The sequence below is a fragment of the Microchirus variegatus genome (assembly GCF_963457635.1).
Source record: "Microchirus variegatus genome assembly, chromosome: 14".
NCBI classification, from domain to species: domain Eukaryota; kingdom Metazoa; phylum Chordata; class Actinopteri; order Pleuronectiformes; family Soleidae; genus Microchirus; species Microchirus variegatus.
This window is the reverse complement of record NC_139815.1, coordinates 11,308,464-11,325,625: the sequence shown is the minus strand read 5'-3', so window position 1 is coordinate 11,325,625 and position 17,162 is coordinate 11,308,464. Positions and strand designations below refer to the sequence as shown.

Here is a 17,162-nt window from a genome sequence, read left to right as displayed (position 1 = left end):
ACATATCAAAATGGCTGCTATGCAGAATAGCACATGATGTTTATGTTAAATGCTGTCTTAGACTGAAACGGTCTCTTTGTTTTCTGATCCACCAGCAAGCCAGCTTTAAGAACCACCGTGTGAACCGCGTCGTGTTCCTGGGCAACATGAAGCGGCTGCTCACCACTGGAGTTTCTCGCTGGAACACCCGGCAGATAGCTCTGTGGGATCAGGTCAGACAAGACAACACCTCCATTATATTATGGCTCATGCTTATAATACCAGAGTGGGCACAGCAAGTGTGTGTCTGTGTGCGTGAGTGTTTGTGTGTGTGTACTTCACTGTGTGGTGTCTCCTCACTCTCACAGGAGGATCTGTCCATGCCAATAGCGGAGGAGGATATTGACGGACTCTCAGGACTGTTGTTTCCCTTCTATGACGCTGACACACATATGTTGTACCTGGCAGGCAAGGTCAGAACCATATCCTACTGTCACACAACATGGATTTTGTATTACTACTACTATATATATATATATATAACCCTAACCCCAAGGGCAGGGTCAAGTAATCAGGGCACAGGAAATCAATTATCTGAAAAGAGAAAATATGAATCCCAAAATAAAACAGGAAACAGGAAACTACCCACTATCATGTACACTCTTAGAAATAAAAGTGTTAAGTAGAACCATATAAGGTTCTACGGCTTGTCCTCATAGGAGAACCCTTTTTGGCTCCAGGTAGAACATTTTTATAAAGGTTCCACCTGGAACCCTTTTGGAGGGTACCACCAAGAACCCTTTTAAAACCCTTTATTCAGGAAAGGGGTTTTCAGAAGCAAATGGTTCCAGGTAGAACCTCAGCCCTTGTAGAAGGACCCTTTTGGAACCCTTATTTCTAAGAGTGTAGGAGGCAGGGTTTATTATCTTTACTGCAGCCAGCCACCGGGGGCAATCCCGATGTTCTGGCTTTAATTAAAGGGAGGTGTCATATTTTTCATGATATACAGTATGTCTGTATAAATATCACAAGAAGCAACAGTTCAAACAGCTGGGTTAGGGTTAGGGTTTACCCAAACTGAAGACACGAGAAACACCTTCCATGAGTTCCATCTTTCATTCTGTTGCCTTTGCAGGGGGACGGCAACATCCGTTACTTTGAGATCACCACAGAGAAGCCGTACATCGAATACCTTATGGAGTTCCGATCCCCGGCCCCACAGAAAGGACTCGGTAAGTCATTTTGTTGATCAGCAATATAAAAAGTCACCTCCCGAGAGCAGACAGTGTCACTGCATGCTGTAACGTTGTTCTTGTTTTGGCAGGTGTGATGCCAAAGCATGGGCTGGATGTAGGCGCCTGCGAGGTGTATCGCTTCTACAAGCTCGTCACTCTGAGGGGCTTGATTGAGCCCATTTCAATGATCGTGCCAAGAAGGGTGAGTAGATATGAAGTAATAGTTTGTAAAGTTGATATTTTAGTCACCAAATGGTTCAGCTCCTCAGGTTCTAGTTGTTACTCCAGGTAAAATGAGCAGCGGGTAAAAGTGCCTTTATTTAATGTGGTCCTTCTTTCCTTTTTGTTTTCCCAAGCCTGTGAGTAATATGGATGTGTCTATGTGTGTGTATGAAGGTGTAAGGGTGTAAGGGTATCACTGTGTTTAGTGATTAGTGTTTTGGTTGCTTACAAAAGGCAAATGCATCCGATTCATCTGCGGATGAACACTTTCAAAACATAACATTTCATGGTTTGAGGGTGAGACCATGCAACAAATCTTATGGAGCATTTCCCCCATTCCCCCTGTGATAAAACAAGCTTTCATGTGGTGTGTTTCCTGGTTTACAGTCAGACACATACCAGGAGGACATCTACCCCATGACAGCAGGAACAGAACCTGCGCTGTCCGCCAGCGAATGGCTGAGTGGCATTGATAGAGGTAGGAAACACATGCACATTGGAATGTACCATTTGGTGGTTGTATTAATTAATTAATTCATTTTATTCTTAACAGAATCATCTTTAGTCAAATATAAACATGTTGTGCTTCAATTCATTTAGACAGGATAGATGTTTGAACACAAACTTGCAGTAAAACATGGTAACTCAGTGGGGTTTTCATATTTTCCCAATAGACCCCGTCTTGATGTCCCTGAAAGAAGGTTACCAGCGGCCGAACCAGTTAGTGTTCAAGGCCCCAGTAAAGGAAAAGAAGAGTGTTGTAGTGAACGGGATTGACCTGCTGCAGAATGTACCACCCAGGACGGAGAACGAGGTAAAAAACTAACTAAACTAATTAGAAAATTATTTTTAGTTCTTAAGGAGGACAGATACTGTACCATTTAACCATGAACATGTTAAATGTCCTCATGTTGGCTGATCAATCATAGTTTTACTACAGGGGGTCCTACACTCTTAGAAATAAGGGTTCCAAAAGGGTTCTTCTACAAGGGCTGAGGTTCTACATGGAACCATTTGGTTCTGAAAAACCCTTTGCTGAAGAAAGGGTTTTTCAAGGGTTCTTGGTAACACTAATGGTTCCAGTAAGAATCATTTTGATCCAGAGAACCATTTAAAACCCCTTTCCGGAATAAAGGGTTTTAAAAGGGTTCTTGGTGGAACCCTCCAAAAGGGTTCCAGGTGGAACCAAAAAGGGTTCTGTGAGGACAAGCTGAAGAACCTTATATGGTTCTACTAGCACTTTTATTTCTAAGAGTGTAGTTATGATTCATCGACGATACTAAATTGAATATCTTGCCAACAAACTGTTCAAAATCCAGATGCCAGTCAGTGGGGTGTAGTCTTGTGGCATCAGAACACTTTTGGCTTTATCTCTTGTTTTCATGCATGCTTTTGTGAACATTTTCTTCATGCAATGTTCTCCTCTTCCTATTTACAAAGCTGCTGCGGATGTTCTTCCGGCAGCAGGAGGAGCTCCGGCGGCTGAAGGAAGAGCTCAGCACCAAGGACGTGCGAATACGTCAACTGGAGCTGGAGCTCAACAACCTGAAGAACGTTAGCCCCAACAACGTCTGACCTCTTTCCTTCCTGGACTGGCAATACTGCTTCCTTTGCCCCCCCAAAATCTGACCTCCAAACAATCTCCTGAGCCTTCCCACTCTGCTTTTTTTTTTTTTTAACTTCATTTATGCTGCCTTGCACACAATAATGTGATCGCTGTTTGGTCATCTGGTGCAATGATTAGATAATAATAACGTGATACACATGATAAAAAAAAGTATAGGTTATTGAGGCAAGGCAGCAATCACGGTTTGACACCTTAACACGAAATTTAAAAAATCTGTACTTTTGAGCTAACATAGCCTCAAGTGTTATGATCAATTATAGCATATTGTTGCCCGGACTAGACTCAGCACTGGCTCCTAATGGTTCTCTTCCCCAAGGCCTTAGACTCTGCTGCAGACGCCGTTTGCAGAAAGCTGCAACATCATCGTGGAACAACTGACGTGACATCACACACATCTGCACACAGCGGACGAGAAGAGCATTTTGACACACACACACACACACACAAATCATGTTTTCCACAGAGCTGCTGATTTCATTTCTTCTCTCGTTACTTACAAACGTTGTACATTTACTTCACATCTCTGACACAATGCCGTCTTTTCCACGGAGTACATACAGTGTTTTTATTCTTTATTTAAATAAACGTCAAGGCAGCTGGGGGAGACATGGATCCAGGCTGTCATTGGTTGGTTTTAGGGCTAATTCTGAGGGCCCTGATGTATATTTGTTTCTATTTATTTGTCACATTTTACTTTTCTACGCGGTAACATTTGCTAATCCCGTTGTTTTTATACGATGTTGCTGTGAAAGTAATGATCGTGGCCGCTTGATAGGCTTTGCTGAATGTTTGTGGTGAAGGGCTGGTGCTCGCAAGGGTTGTGTGAAACTGTACCTTGAATGATCGTTTGTGAGACTGGACATGAGGTATGGACAATATAGACTTAACTAACCTGTTATTTTAACCATCCTTTTTACATTTAATCTTAGTAGACTTCATTATTATTCCTGATACATGTTAGATGTGTAACTTAAAACTGTTGCTTTACCATCGTTTCATATTGTTTAAGGAAGTGGGAGCAGTAATTGCATTTGATTGGTTCTATTATGACAGCCATGTTGTTTGTGCTGATTTTAACTAAGAAAATGGCATTGTACATGAATGGTAAATGAATAAAGAGGTTAAAATGAAAGTGGAATGATGGTAAAAAAAAAAAAAAAGACTGTATAAGGTTCTTCGGCTTGCCTTCATAGGAGAACCCTTTTTGACTCCAGGTAGAACCTTTTTATAAAGGTTCCACCAAGAACTCTTTTAAAACCCATTTATTCAGGAAAGGGGTTTTAAAGGGTTCTCTGGATCAAAATGGTTCTTACTGGAACCATTAGTGTTACCAAGAACCCTTAAAAAACCCTTTCCTCTGGAAAAGGGTTTTTCAGAAGCAAATGGTTCCAGGTAGAATCTCAGCCCTTATAGAAGAACCCTTTTGGAACCCTTATTTCTAAGAGTGTAGACTGATGAGATGCAGTGGAAGCCAGATGAAGTCGCAGATGATGTTTTTTTTTGCTGCCACGGTCTTTTCATGTTGTTTCACTAAAAAAAAAATCAACCATCTCTGAATACAAAGAAACTTGTCTTTTGTTCACGAAAACCCAACATTGATCATCCTTTGCATCATGTGCTACAAAGCTGGAAATTCACTGTCTAAGTTAATCCTGGGTTTTCAATGTCTGAGGCTGAGTGTGTTCACGTGAAAAAGGTGAAAAAATGTCAGAAACATCAATAAAGTTCATAAAGTGGGGAAAAACAAATGTTGATGCCTGCCATTAATGTCAGCTGGGGCTCAGGTATACTGCAGGATAAATCTTTTGCTATTTTTTGTCTGATGATGCAAACAAAGATTAATCTATGATAAAAGATTTATTTTAAAGTTGATATCAGACTGCCATTAGTGCCAAAGCAGAAAGAAGCAGTCAAATTAAATTAAATGTTCTTTTCAAATCATGAAATATATTGAAGAGTGTGTGAGTCATTTTTTCACAAGCTTTAGTTTTTATTTCTCCACATGTAGCTCTATAATAGTTGTGAATGTATGAGTAATTCCTTGTTAGATCATCTGTTTTAAAAAATGTTGATTTTCATCATTTGTTACTTTGCTGTAACGTTTTCTTTTGGATTCTGAATTTCAAGTGATCTCATTGTTCAAGTTGTTTTAAAGGTCCCATATTGTTGATAAAAAGTTGATTTACATGCTAAATCAACTTTTGAATCATTTAAATCCTTATATTTGGGACTCTGGAGGTCCTATCAGTCGGCAAGGTGTGAAAAAAGATGACTCACTCATGTTTTTGTGGTCCTCCTCAGTCTAAGTACAGGAGATAAAACACGTTATGTTGACTTCCGCACTCACTGGGACGTCACAATTCGCTAAATTCCTGGAATTGTTGTCGCGCAGAGCTCCGCTTTGCCGGTAAAAACCCACAAGAGTGCTGGCGAGGGCAACGTTATGCAAAAACTGGTAGTCAGCGAAAAGTTATATTCTTGGCTCCACAGTGCAGCACAGAGTTCTACACAAACTTCCAGCCTCAGAGGATTTATCTGTCCAGTGGATACATGTTATATATGATGGCAATGTGCCTGTTAGAGCCTGAAAATGATCACTTTTCCAAAGGCTAACTGCTGTTAGCTCCCAGTAGCCTCTGTGGTTGATGTAATTTCCTGTCCCTTAAGTTTTGTTTTACATTTTTTAAGGTGGACCTAAAGAGATACTCCTAAACAGAGCGTTGTGAACAGGGCTGTTTTGGCAGAGTGATTGAACTGCTGTGGTGCTTCATCCTTATGGTATTTTGACCAAAGCATGTCAGACATGTTCATTAGGACACCAGGGAACTAGGTAAACTTTGAGAAATATGGTATAATATGACCCCTTTAAGTGAACCCACTTCAGAAGACAGAAAAACAGCCTTTAACCCTGTAGTTGCCTTGGTAACGGCCACTTTTTTTTCCCCAAGTGGAGAAAACCAATTAAAACTGACCCGAATGACTTTAACAATGGGTAACATACTCAACTCTGTTGTTAAACAAGGACCATAAACTTCAAAATATAAATATAAAAGGGATTTATTGAAGTGAATGAGAGGGGGACATAACTTGGGGTCATGACAGTGGAATTAACATAGTGAAAGAAAGAAAGAAAAAAATCACTGAGGTAGGCCAATTTGGCCATTGTATACTGGTGAAAACAAAGTCCCAATATCTGACTGTTTTCCAGAGTTTACACTTTAAAACAATACATTTTTTTTTTCAATTCACACTGCAGCTGTAACCTCCATTTACGTATCAAGTTTTTCTCTACACTACCACCACAAATCCAAACATTGCCACCTGCGTGTCACAGAAAATAACGTGGAGAAAGTAACGATGAGCGCGCGATGCCGAAAATTTTTCATGGAAGGAGAATGCGTACAAAGTTTTTTGTCAAATTCAAGAAATTTCCCACTGCTATTAGTTGTTTTTTTTTAAAAGATAAAACAGCATACATATCTAATATCTTATTACAATTTGTGATTTCACCTCATGTGTCTGTTCAATGTCTGCCATCATCAAAGAGAATACAAAAAAATAGATTTGGTCATTATTTACAAGAACACGTAATTTCCGAACTATCAAAGCTGAGGGTTTAAGGAGGAGGAGCAGCTTTGACAAGGGCAGACATTTTTTTTTATTATTATTATAATAATAATATTATGATATTTAAAAATATGCCCTGTGAGGTTTACACATGTGCATGTTCAGACTGAAGTTTCACACCAGGACAGAGAGTATTGGCGTACTGGTGACACTACAAACACATAACTTACATTTAAAAAATAATAATAATAATAATAATGATAATAATAATAAGTTGAAGATGAGGAAAAGGACAATCGTACATGAAATCCAGTAGTTGACTTTAAAATGTATTAGACATGCACTCTTTTTTTTGTCGTTTTAGCTTTTCTTTTAAAGGCGGGGAAATCTTAAAATACACAATAAGTCGTCCGAACAGTGAGAAAACGGAAACATATCTTAATAAAAAGGTTCGTCTTTGCTCTTATTGGAGATTACAAAACTCCGCGTCGACAGAGCAGTCAGAAGTGGACAGCGAGACTGACCGCGGGAGCAAAAGGTACATTAACTTAAACATATTTCTACTGACGGCCCCGTCTACCTGACTGGCCAATAACAAGAAAACCACTCCTACTGCAATATTCAACTGGGGGGGGGGGGGGGGGCAGAGGGTTTCGGGAGAGTTTGTCGGGGAGTGACTTGGATACAAGTTTAAAACAGTTCGAAAACGTGGCTCCGGGGAGACTTTCAATCGTCTTCATCCTCCTCCCCTTCTTCATCCAGGTCTCGTTTTCTTTTCTGACCTCGTTCTTCTTCTAGAAAACCAAGAGTCGTAGTTAAAGATCAAATCCAGGATCATGTGCCACACAACTGAGCGCTGGTGGTGACAGCTTCTATAGTTTTGCTATATAATGACGACATTTTGCTGATAGTATTTATAGCCGTTAAGACAGGACTATAGAGCAATATGTTATTGCTGCTTTCACTAAAATAATAATACACACACAGAGCAATGCATTCATGCATTATTAAATGTATTTTTCTTAATCTCCTATTTTAAAAGTGTCCGGTCATACACTACGGTTCAAAAGTTTGGGGTCATCTATACAATTTTTGTCGTTTTCCATTAAATGTCACACTTGTATTCATCAAAAGAGTTGCAAAATGAATAGAAAATATAGTCAAGACATTGAATATATCAGAAATAATGATTTTTATTCTAAATAATAATATTTGCTTTCGTCTCAGAACCAGCAAAACTGTTTTCAGCTGTGCTAACATCATTGCACAAGGGTTTTCTAATCATCAATAGCCTTCTTACGCGATTAGCAAACACAATGTACCACACTGGTAATGGGCCTCTATACACCTATGTACATATTCCATTGAAAACAAGATGTTTGCAGCTAGAATAGTCGTTACCACATCAACAATGTATAGAGTGTATTTCTGATTCATTTAATGTTATATTCATTGAAAAAAATAGTTTTTCCTTCAAAAATAAGGACATTTCGAAGTGACCACAAACTTTTTAAAGGTAGTGTAGACAAGTCCAAATTATAACTGATGCACTGGTAATGAGTGAATGTTAAAGCACACCATTTAAAAACTGTGAACTCTCACTCACCCTCCTCATCGTCGTCGTCAACGTCTTTGTCATTCACGTCTTCTTCCTCTTCCTCCTTTAGAAAACAAAGGTTATTATTGACCAAATTGGATTTGTAATTTTTCATTATTCAGAATAACAATAAAAAAAACATCCCAGTTATTCTCATCCCACCTCTCCACTGAGGTCATCCTCTTCCTCTTCTTCGTTCTCCTCTTCATCCTCCTCTCCCTCCTCCTCCTCCTCCTCGTCTCCTGGCGCTGTTTCTTCGTCATACTCCTCCTCGTCTACATCTGGGTCAAATTGTTTGATGGTAAAATTATCAACCCGATCTACCGATATCAGAATGAACCGTAACTTAGGGCCAATTCCAATTCCTATCATAACCCTCAAGCTCAACCCTTAATCTTAACTGTCCCTCAAAACCAAGTGTTGAGGGTTATTTTGTCACTTTGAAATGGGACACCCCTTAAATGCAGATACGTCTTCAGACTGTAGGGGGCAGAATAACGCGAAAGCTGCGTCCAGTCTGTCAACTCCAAAAAAGAAGAAGAAGAACACATTTACGTCACGATTATTTATTACGATCCATTTGTCAGTCAAGTTATTAGGTTGTCAGTTAGTTATAAGATGATACTCATACAAATACCACAACCACAGACATATTCAGCTGACAGTTACCACACACCACGGCTTATTGAAAAGTAAACGATCGCAAATGATCGCTTGTCCACACCGGCCGGCTATTGACAAAAGATCGTAAAATAAAAATAAATGTTACGCAACAATGACGTCAATAATCCATAATATGGGCCTTAACTAAGATAATACAATGGTTTTCATCATTTTTATATTTCTATTAACAAAGAAAATACTTAATTTGTATCGCACTCGCTTCGCTGCTTTCGACGCCATCTTTCTTATGTGAAAACACGCAATGCATTTTGGGTAGCCCTTGCTCCCAAGGGTGGTCTCGGAAAATCTCAATATTGAGGGCGATACAGCCCTTAAACTCGCCCCTCAACTTAATTTTTCTGAGAATCGGGACAGCACTTGCACCAGAGGGAGCGCGCATTTTTGAGATTGAGGATTAAGCAAGGAATTGGAATTCACCCTTTATCACTAGAATCCCACTCACCATCTTCGTCCTCCTCGTCCTCGTCCAATCCCACTGGGTAAAACTCCAAGTCGGAGTCGGGCGCCTCTTTGTCGTCTTTGTCGTACCCGTCCAGGTACGTGAGCTGGGGTAGCAGCTTGAAGACGTTGTCTCTGTATTCGTTCAGGTTCGTCACCTCACAGTTAAACAGATCGAGGCTTTTCAGAGTCCCCAGTTCTTTCTGTCGTAGGAACCATCAAAGTTCAGTCAACAATGAAGACCTGCTGGTGCTGCGTCTCGTTTCATGACTGTATTATTACTCACCAATGGTTCTATTGTGCTGAGGTCTTTAATCTTGTTGCCACTGAGGTTGAGATGTGTGAGGTTGGGACACTTTACTGCCAGAAATTCCAACCCCCCTGAGATCCTGTTGTCGCTGAGTTCAAGCTGTCAATCAATGGAACAATGAAAATATGTGCGCTTCTAAAGTTATACACTTGTTTTACTAAGAAGAAGAACAAAAAAACCCTCACCTTTTTGAGTTTGTTTAGCTTTGGCAAGTGGGCGACCGTCATCAAACCAACATTGATTGTGCTTAGAAATTCCAGCCCTTCAAATTCATCCGTCAGACCCTCGATCTTGCCTTCGTTTGAGCGACAGTTGTCGAGGGTTAGTTCTTTGACCTGTGGAGCAAACAAAAACACCTCAATTTTGACTCACTCACTGATGAAAAGTCCAAATATGAAAAGGCTTTGGGGAAGCATGGCGAAGAGGCGGAATTATTAGGTTTTTGTGGTGATTAAATTTTTTAAAATGAAATGAATAAAATCCTTTGATTGATTTTTTTATATAAGTATATGCAATTTCCTGTATCGTCCGCACAAATGTGGCAAGACTTTCACAATCACGTGAGACCTGTGGCCAAGTCTCACGTGATTGTGAAAGTCTTGCCACATTTGTGCGGACGATATCATTTAAACATAATCAACATTGCATGATTCATTCAATTGCATGATTCATAATTCAATAATATGTTTGTTTAGGTTTAAATTGTATGTGTCCTAAGCCACGGCTTAGGGCCCCTTGACTACTAGAGGGCCCCCAAGAGCAATTACCTTAAGGAGGAATATAGAGTAACATAAAAAATTAAAGTTTGGATTGCTGTAGTTTATTTAGAATTTTTCTCCCCATTTTTACCAAAGCTTTTTCACAGTTTTACATAGTTGTCAGATGTGATTATTTAACTTTATATTTCATTTATAAACCATTTTTATTACCTTGTTCAGGGTGCCTCTGTTGATTTACGTTATTATTTAAGTATTTGTTTATTTTATTTAATGCTGTGTTTTTTACATATGAAGTCAAATCATATTGTCAGATTGTGCACATTTTTAGATTTTCAGACCTTAATATCTTAATATTTTATTTTTAAACCGTTTGGTTTGATGTATTGATTCTCTGTGTCGCCAGTAGGGGGAGTTGCTGATTTTGCCAAATATTAATTGAAAGATTTTTCTGTAAATTTGCAAATCTGGTGTCTGCTTCCATGCATTACTCACTGTGTATTACAATCTAACTACAACAAAAAGTTCTCACATTTAGTTTTACGAGTGTATTTGTATTTGTGACAGAGTAGAATAAGTAGAATACCTTTAGTATAGTGTGTGAATGATCAATAATCATTATTATTGGCAGTAAGAGAGGGCCCCCAAATCAAATTTTGCCTAGGGCCCCATGGAGGCTTGGGCCGGCCCTGACTGTGTTCATCTTCTGTGAGAAGAAGAACAGAATTAGCAATAGAGTCCCCAACTGTTGAGGGTATTTTACTGTTTTTAAACTGTATGTAATGTTTGTTTTGTGTCTAGTTTGCTAGTATTATTCACTTTTATATATTACATCTGGGTTAGGGTTAGCCTTACCCTAACCCTAGGTGCCATATTTAAGAATGTGGTCAAAAACGGTTACTACATTCAAATTCAAAATACCGAGGTCTTTTAAGTTTCGCTTTCTGACGTAACTGGCAACCCGTGGTTGCTTGGCAGCTGAGACTCTACTGACTGCAATGATTGGTAGACGGCGGTAGGTGGCACCACATGCCAAAACATGAATTCAAATTAACATGATTTGTAGTCTGCAAAAAAGAATTTTTAATGCAAATATTTTGTCTGTACTGTTGTTGTTGGTGAGTTCAGTTTGTTATATGAACATTATTCCTGAGTCTCTGTGACATATTAGGAGGATTTTATGGCCAGTTGCTTTAGATTTATTACATAATGCACCTTTAAATATATATATTAAATCAACATGATGAATATTTGAGATGTTTATTTGCTTCTGCTGTTAATGCTACATTACTTCTTAAGCACCTCAGAAAGCCACATAATGCCGTTATCTGATTGGATAGTTCACCGTTGGCTTGACTATGACTCAGCCAATCAGCGCTCAGGAGCAGGACGACAAAAAAAATGAAAAAACTGTACATCACTAATCTGTATGCTCACACACTAAAGAATCGCGATGTCTCCGAGTGTCCTCACGTTACGTAAATAATGCATTTAACTACTTTTCCCAGTGGAAACAGAGGCGATGCAGCAGCGGACCGTGGTTTGTTTTGACTAGATAATGAGTTAATGTGTAATAAGAGACAGAGATACACATTAGTCATAACAAGTGGGAACCACACACACACACACACACACACACACACAGACCTACGAATCCTGCACAGGGTCACTTGTGAGTAGGAGGGGCAGCTAAAAGACGTTTAGATCGCTGCCAGGCAAACGTTTTCACTGCTGCTTTGTGTTAAACAGTTGCGTCTTTGGATTCGATGGCGCACGTAAGCTCGTGTTAATGAGCAGGTATGAGGAGGAGGGAGAAGGGGGAGGCTCGTGTCGAATAAACGGGGAAATGAACCGGTGCGTTTGACTTAGCCTTTGTTTCTCGGTAAGATGGCGGCGTGTCCTAGTTCTGTAAAACTGGAGCAACAAAACGCGGCTCCTCGGTGTCTTCTCGTCGGATCGTAATCTCGTTAATGTCGGAGAGTCCTGCGGTGCGGTGCGGGAAGGACGCGGGCGTGTTTCGGCGACTCGTGTGTCCGTGTATGTCGTAACAGATCCCCCGGTTACCAGGCTGCTGACTGTCCGCGCTAACGCCACAGTCCCTGCCCGCCTGCGCGCTCCGTGGCTCCGGCTGCGGACTCTCTCCGGCTGCAGTCGCTTCCCTTATAACCGACCTGAGCTGAACCGTGCGAGCAGCTCCGGGTCCAAGATATCGCCGCGAGGCTACGAATGACGGAAGGCTGTGATCTTTACGCATCACTGATAATTCCGTGACTTTGAAATATCCCTGCATCCTTAACGCGCCAAGTGCGCGCAGAAGGCGCACCGACACAACCGAGGAGACCGGAGGAGAAAACACAGTCAAAGGGGGGGTCAAACGGATCAAAAGTTACAAAATATACGGCTCCTTTCTCACGCCGCTTGCCTTGTTTACACCGCCGCTGCGCGCTGCCGTGGTGCATCCACGCACCGCTTCAACTGAAGCACCAGCTCCACGGAGCCGCACAAAAGTTCAAGCTGCGCTCCCCCGCAGCACCCGGACAACCACAAACGCCGCATATACCGCACAGCTCCAACGTGAGCTCATCTCGTCTCCATCACCCTTTAACTTGTACACTAAAAAAAAACTTTGGATCCCCCCCCCCCCCCCACACACACACACACACACACACACACACAACCGAGGCATCACACCAAAGAGTCTCCATTAGCAGAGTGGGGAAACGTTACCAGCGAGATGTGAGGCCCACTTACGTCTGACGGAGTGCGGTTCCGCAACTCCAGGTGAATTCTTTTCTTCATGTCCATCCTGGTTCCGCGCGCGCCCCCGAAGCGATTCACACTTTTAATAATTACCGCAAATGCAACTCGCAGCTCCACAGCAAGCTGCTGTTGTTCATTCAAACTTGATCCGCTCGGTGGGCGGGAGCCGAGCTCGGGATTGTCGTCACCGCTGACCAATCACAGCGCTCGAGGGAAGAGGCAGCGGATTTACAGAAGCGCGGGCCAATGGAGCCGCCCCTGTGAAACTGGGTGGGGTTTTGTTGATGAAGTTTGGTTGTTTTGTTAAGTTAAGTTTAGACAGATGATGTTTTATGGACTCACACAGCACTCTGCAATGGTTTCAACTGACTCAGTGCCACAAGAAGAGGATGCCACATGTTTGCCTGTGTGTTGTCTTGTTGTCCTGCGTAACATTCCTTAACGTTTGCTTTATTACTAAGACATGCATCACATAAGACATAATAAAGTGAAAACAAAAACAGTGAATGCGAAGTCTGAACTGAACTAGATCCTGTTGGAGATAACGATCATAGATGATGAATAATTTCAAATCAAAATTAAAAACATTGCCCAGGGATTTACATATTTTCTGTTTGATGTGATATTTACCCACTGATAATATGAATTACATGTATCATTGTATACAACAACAAAACAGCCAATAATTACATCACACATGGGACACTAACAGAGGGGAAATGAACATAAATAGTGAGGGGGGAAAGCAATAAAGAGATACCACTCAGGGAATAATAATATGAGATTTTAGTGGTACAAGACATACAGGAAGCAAGATGAACACAAAATGTAATAACAATATTTGTAATAATGGTAACACTTTAGATTAGGGAACAAATATTCACTAACATTCATGAGTAGCATACCAGCCCTTTATTACTAATCATTAAGCACATATTAACACCTTATTCTACATAACCTTATTCTACCTCTATTACGACATGAAGATTTTTCCTTCATAAGGTGAAAAATGCAAAAGAAAAAAAAAGATTTCTTTGCATTATATTTTTTTTTAATTAGACCCTACAGTATTTTAGATAGAGGCCTCAACCAAACGGTTGAGACGTCTGTTTTTGCATAATTCATAAAGTACAACATTCAGAACAAGTGACATTAATTCAGTGTTTGTGAGTTCAGCTTGATGCATTTTTCAATGAGATATAGTGTGGTCGACCAAATGGTTGAGTAGTACCTTAAAGGGTTAATGTGCTTAATATTTACTAATAAAGGGTTAGTATATGCATCTAAGCACCTAGTTAGTGGTGAATATGAATTCCCTAATCTTAAGTGTTACCGTAATAATAATAGAATAAAGAGTCTATTCACAAAATTAATGCAATTATGAAAAAATATATATCTTTCTGAGTTTCCATTTAGGGGTTGCCACAGCAGATTATCCGCCTCCATCTTGTCCCCTCCCCTTGTGTCTTCTTCTGTTACACCAACTGTCGTCATGTCCTCCTTCACAACATCCGTGATCCTCTGTGGTCTTCCTCTTTGCCTTCTCTTTCTACAATAAAAATAAAGTGTGTGTGTGTGTTTAGAATGTTTCCAGTACACAATACAGGAAGTGTTGTCTGACTTTTTCAGTCGTCTCTCGCATTTCCAAAACCAAGTCTACGCTGCACACACTGGTGTGTTCTTTTAACAAAGAACATTCAAAAAAAGGTGTAATATACTTCAATGGTTGCCACAGTGGTTACACGGTTGGTGTAGTGCAAGGCTATTCAACTTAAGGCCCGGGGGCCAGATCAGGCCCTTCAAGCAATTTGGACCGACCCGCGGCCCATTAACCCATAAATAATGAATGTATTATTAAAAAGCCAATAAAACCATAGCTTTGCCTATTTCTGGCATTTTGTGACACTTCGCAACACTTTGTGACACCAGGCGTCCCTTTTTGGCAAATACTAGTACAGCTGTAATTGTAGGCAGCCTATGTATGTACCAGAATATTTTGCACTATGAGCCAACTGTAGCAGTTGTACCTTAATATTATTGGTACTGTTACTTATATTTCTGCAAAAATAGCCTATTATGGCTATTGCACCTTAATGTTGTTTATATTGTTACCTCTAATTTTGTAAGAGCCAATTGTGACTGTTATACCCAAAGGTTGGTGGTACTGTAACTGTAACCTTTTTGCACTCTACGCAAATTGTATTGTACCTGAATGTTGGTGGTTGTGCTACTTACCTTTTTAGCACAAAACTAGCAGCCATTTCAATAAATAAGTGCTAAATAATTGAAAACATTTTGCATCTATTTGTATCCGTTTACTATGCAACACAAAATAGTAGTACAGGGGTTGACCGGCCCACCAGCCTTCCGAAAAGCTGGCCCTCCGGAAATTTTAGTTGAATAGCCCTGGTGCAGTGGTTAGCGCACTTGCTTTTGCAGCAAGAAGACCCAGGTTTTGAGCCCGTTGGAAAAAGGGCCTTTCTGCATGGAGTTTGCATGTTCTCCCTGTGCGTGCACGGTTTTTCATCCACAGTCCCAAAATATGCAAAATGGCGATTAGGTAAATGAGACACTCTAAATTGAAAGTAGGTGAAAGAGTGAATGGTTCTTTATCTCGATATGTGGCCCTGTGATGGACTGACCAACTGTCTCCCCAGGTCAGCTGAGATTGGCACAGCAACCCCCCCCGCGACCCTCCTGTGGAGGATAAAATAGATGGATGGATGGGTTGCCATGGTGACTCTCATACAGATCAAAGCAAGTTAAGGGGCGACGTCTGTCTCCATTCAAATAAGAAAACATCAGAGCCAGCATTAAAGCTGTAGTGCGTAACTTCTGGTGAATTTTTTAATGTTATTATTCTGCTACTGTGTGGTCTTTGTGAACACTAACGCTGTAACATTAGCTGTATGTTGTGTCCTTCATCAAAACAGGCCCTGTCTGCAATACTATTACCTCCTTTACACTAAAATGTGTTTTCTGTGATCAGATAGCTCCGGTGTACGCATGCAGATCTGATCGCTATCACGATCGCAGTTGTCCTCCCCTTCTGTTTGCTGCCATATCAACAACAACATTAGTCGTACAAACACTATTGTATGGACTCCTCTGTGCTCTTTGAAGCAGGGGAAGAAGCCGTCAGTGACAAGCGGAAAAACCTGACAAAAGCAGACGAGAATGTGCAGTTCTGTCGCTAAAGCTGTGGTCGGGGCCACCGACATATTTCCGCTCATGTAGTTGTTGTGGGTGGAGCGGAGCGGATTTTCAATGTGGTCACAATGTGTCTCTGACCACATTGTGTTTCGCAGATCGGATAACAATCCGTCTTTTGGTGTATTTACACCTGTACTTACAAGTGGTCAAGCGACTGCAATCCGATCACAGGAAACACCTTTTAAAGCGGATCTAGAGTGGTCCTGTTGCACATAATGAGTTATGGAGGTCTACTTACATACATTAACTTGTTTTTATGGTCAAACACCTCCTAGTTGCTGTAAACGAGCCGATAGAAATCCTCTTTTCTGACGGTGTTCCTGAGTGGCGAGATTTCAGACCGAACTCTCACTCCCAGAAGACAGAGGCTTGTGATTGGCCAATACTATTCAGCACATCCGCTCTAAGAAGCACAGCTCCCCCCTGTGGAACGGTGGATGCACTGCTCCTCATTATCAAAACATTGATTTAACAATGTTTAAAAATAGCTTCTTCACGACTCCCCGCCACAGTCCCTTTTATGACTTTGACCCGGAGTCGGACCCAGAGTCAGAAGACACTGTCGCTCGTGAAACACCTCCACAACGGACGTTATTCTTCTTCTGCGGTTCAATGTACGCAACCGGATGTACCCGGACTAGTGCCCCGGAGCAGGACGATCTGCTGCTCCGGAGAACCAGGGGTTTACTTAACCGGACCAGGTTTTTTCAGAGATCTCGCTGAGCCCGAGTTTACAAGAACCCCGGATTTCCACTGGACGCGTTACAGCTGCGGAACGTCAGCGGCGCGGTTCTGCTTTGTCCTCTGCCCAGCG

The 17,162-nt window shown here is 41.1% G+C and overlaps 2 protein-coding genes across 2 annotated transcripts in view; one reads left to right on the top strand and one right to left on the bottom strand.

The window, feature by feature from the left end:
• The window catches only part of coro2ba (coronin, actin binding protein, 2Ba), a gene marked incomplete at its 3' end in the record, with an annotated part of 35,051 nt that extends 32,040 nt beyond the window's left edge, over window positions 1–3,011 (top strand). The window contains exons 6-12 of the mRNA XM_083900960.1: window positions 96–212; window positions 348–452; window positions 1,115–1,211; window positions 1,304–1,416; window positions 1,824–1,914; window positions 2,111–2,250; window positions 2,877–3,011. Of these exons, the coding sequence (XP_083757086.1) occupies window positions 96–212; window positions 348–452; window positions 1,115–1,211; window positions 1,304–1,416; window positions 1,824–1,914; window positions 2,111–2,250; window positions 2,877–3,011 (798 nt within the window). The remainder of the gene's footprint in view (window positions 1–95; window positions 213–347; window positions 453–1,114; window positions 1,212–1,303; window positions 1,417–1,823; window positions 1,915–2,110; window positions 2,251–2,876) is intronic.
• Window positions 3,012–7,296: 4,285 nt separating this feature from the next.
• anp32a (acidic (leucine-rich) nuclear phosphoprotein 32 family, member A) lies at window positions 7,297–13,242 on the bottom strand. Its single transcript, XM_083900417.1, has 7 exons — window positions 13,127–13,242; window positions 9,845–9,994; window positions 9,636–9,758; window positions 9,354–9,552; window positions 8,390–8,508; window positions 8,237–8,291; window positions 7,297–7,424 (listed from the first exon to the last, which is right to left on the bottom strand). Exons 1-7 carry the CDS (start codon window positions 13,178–13,180, stop codon window positions 7,357–7,359), a joined length of 768 nt encoding a protein of 255 aa, XP_083756543.1. The 5' UTR covers window positions 13,181–13,242; the 3' UTR covers window positions 7,297–7,356.
• Between the last annotated feature and the right edge of the window lie 3,920 nt (window positions 13,243–17,162).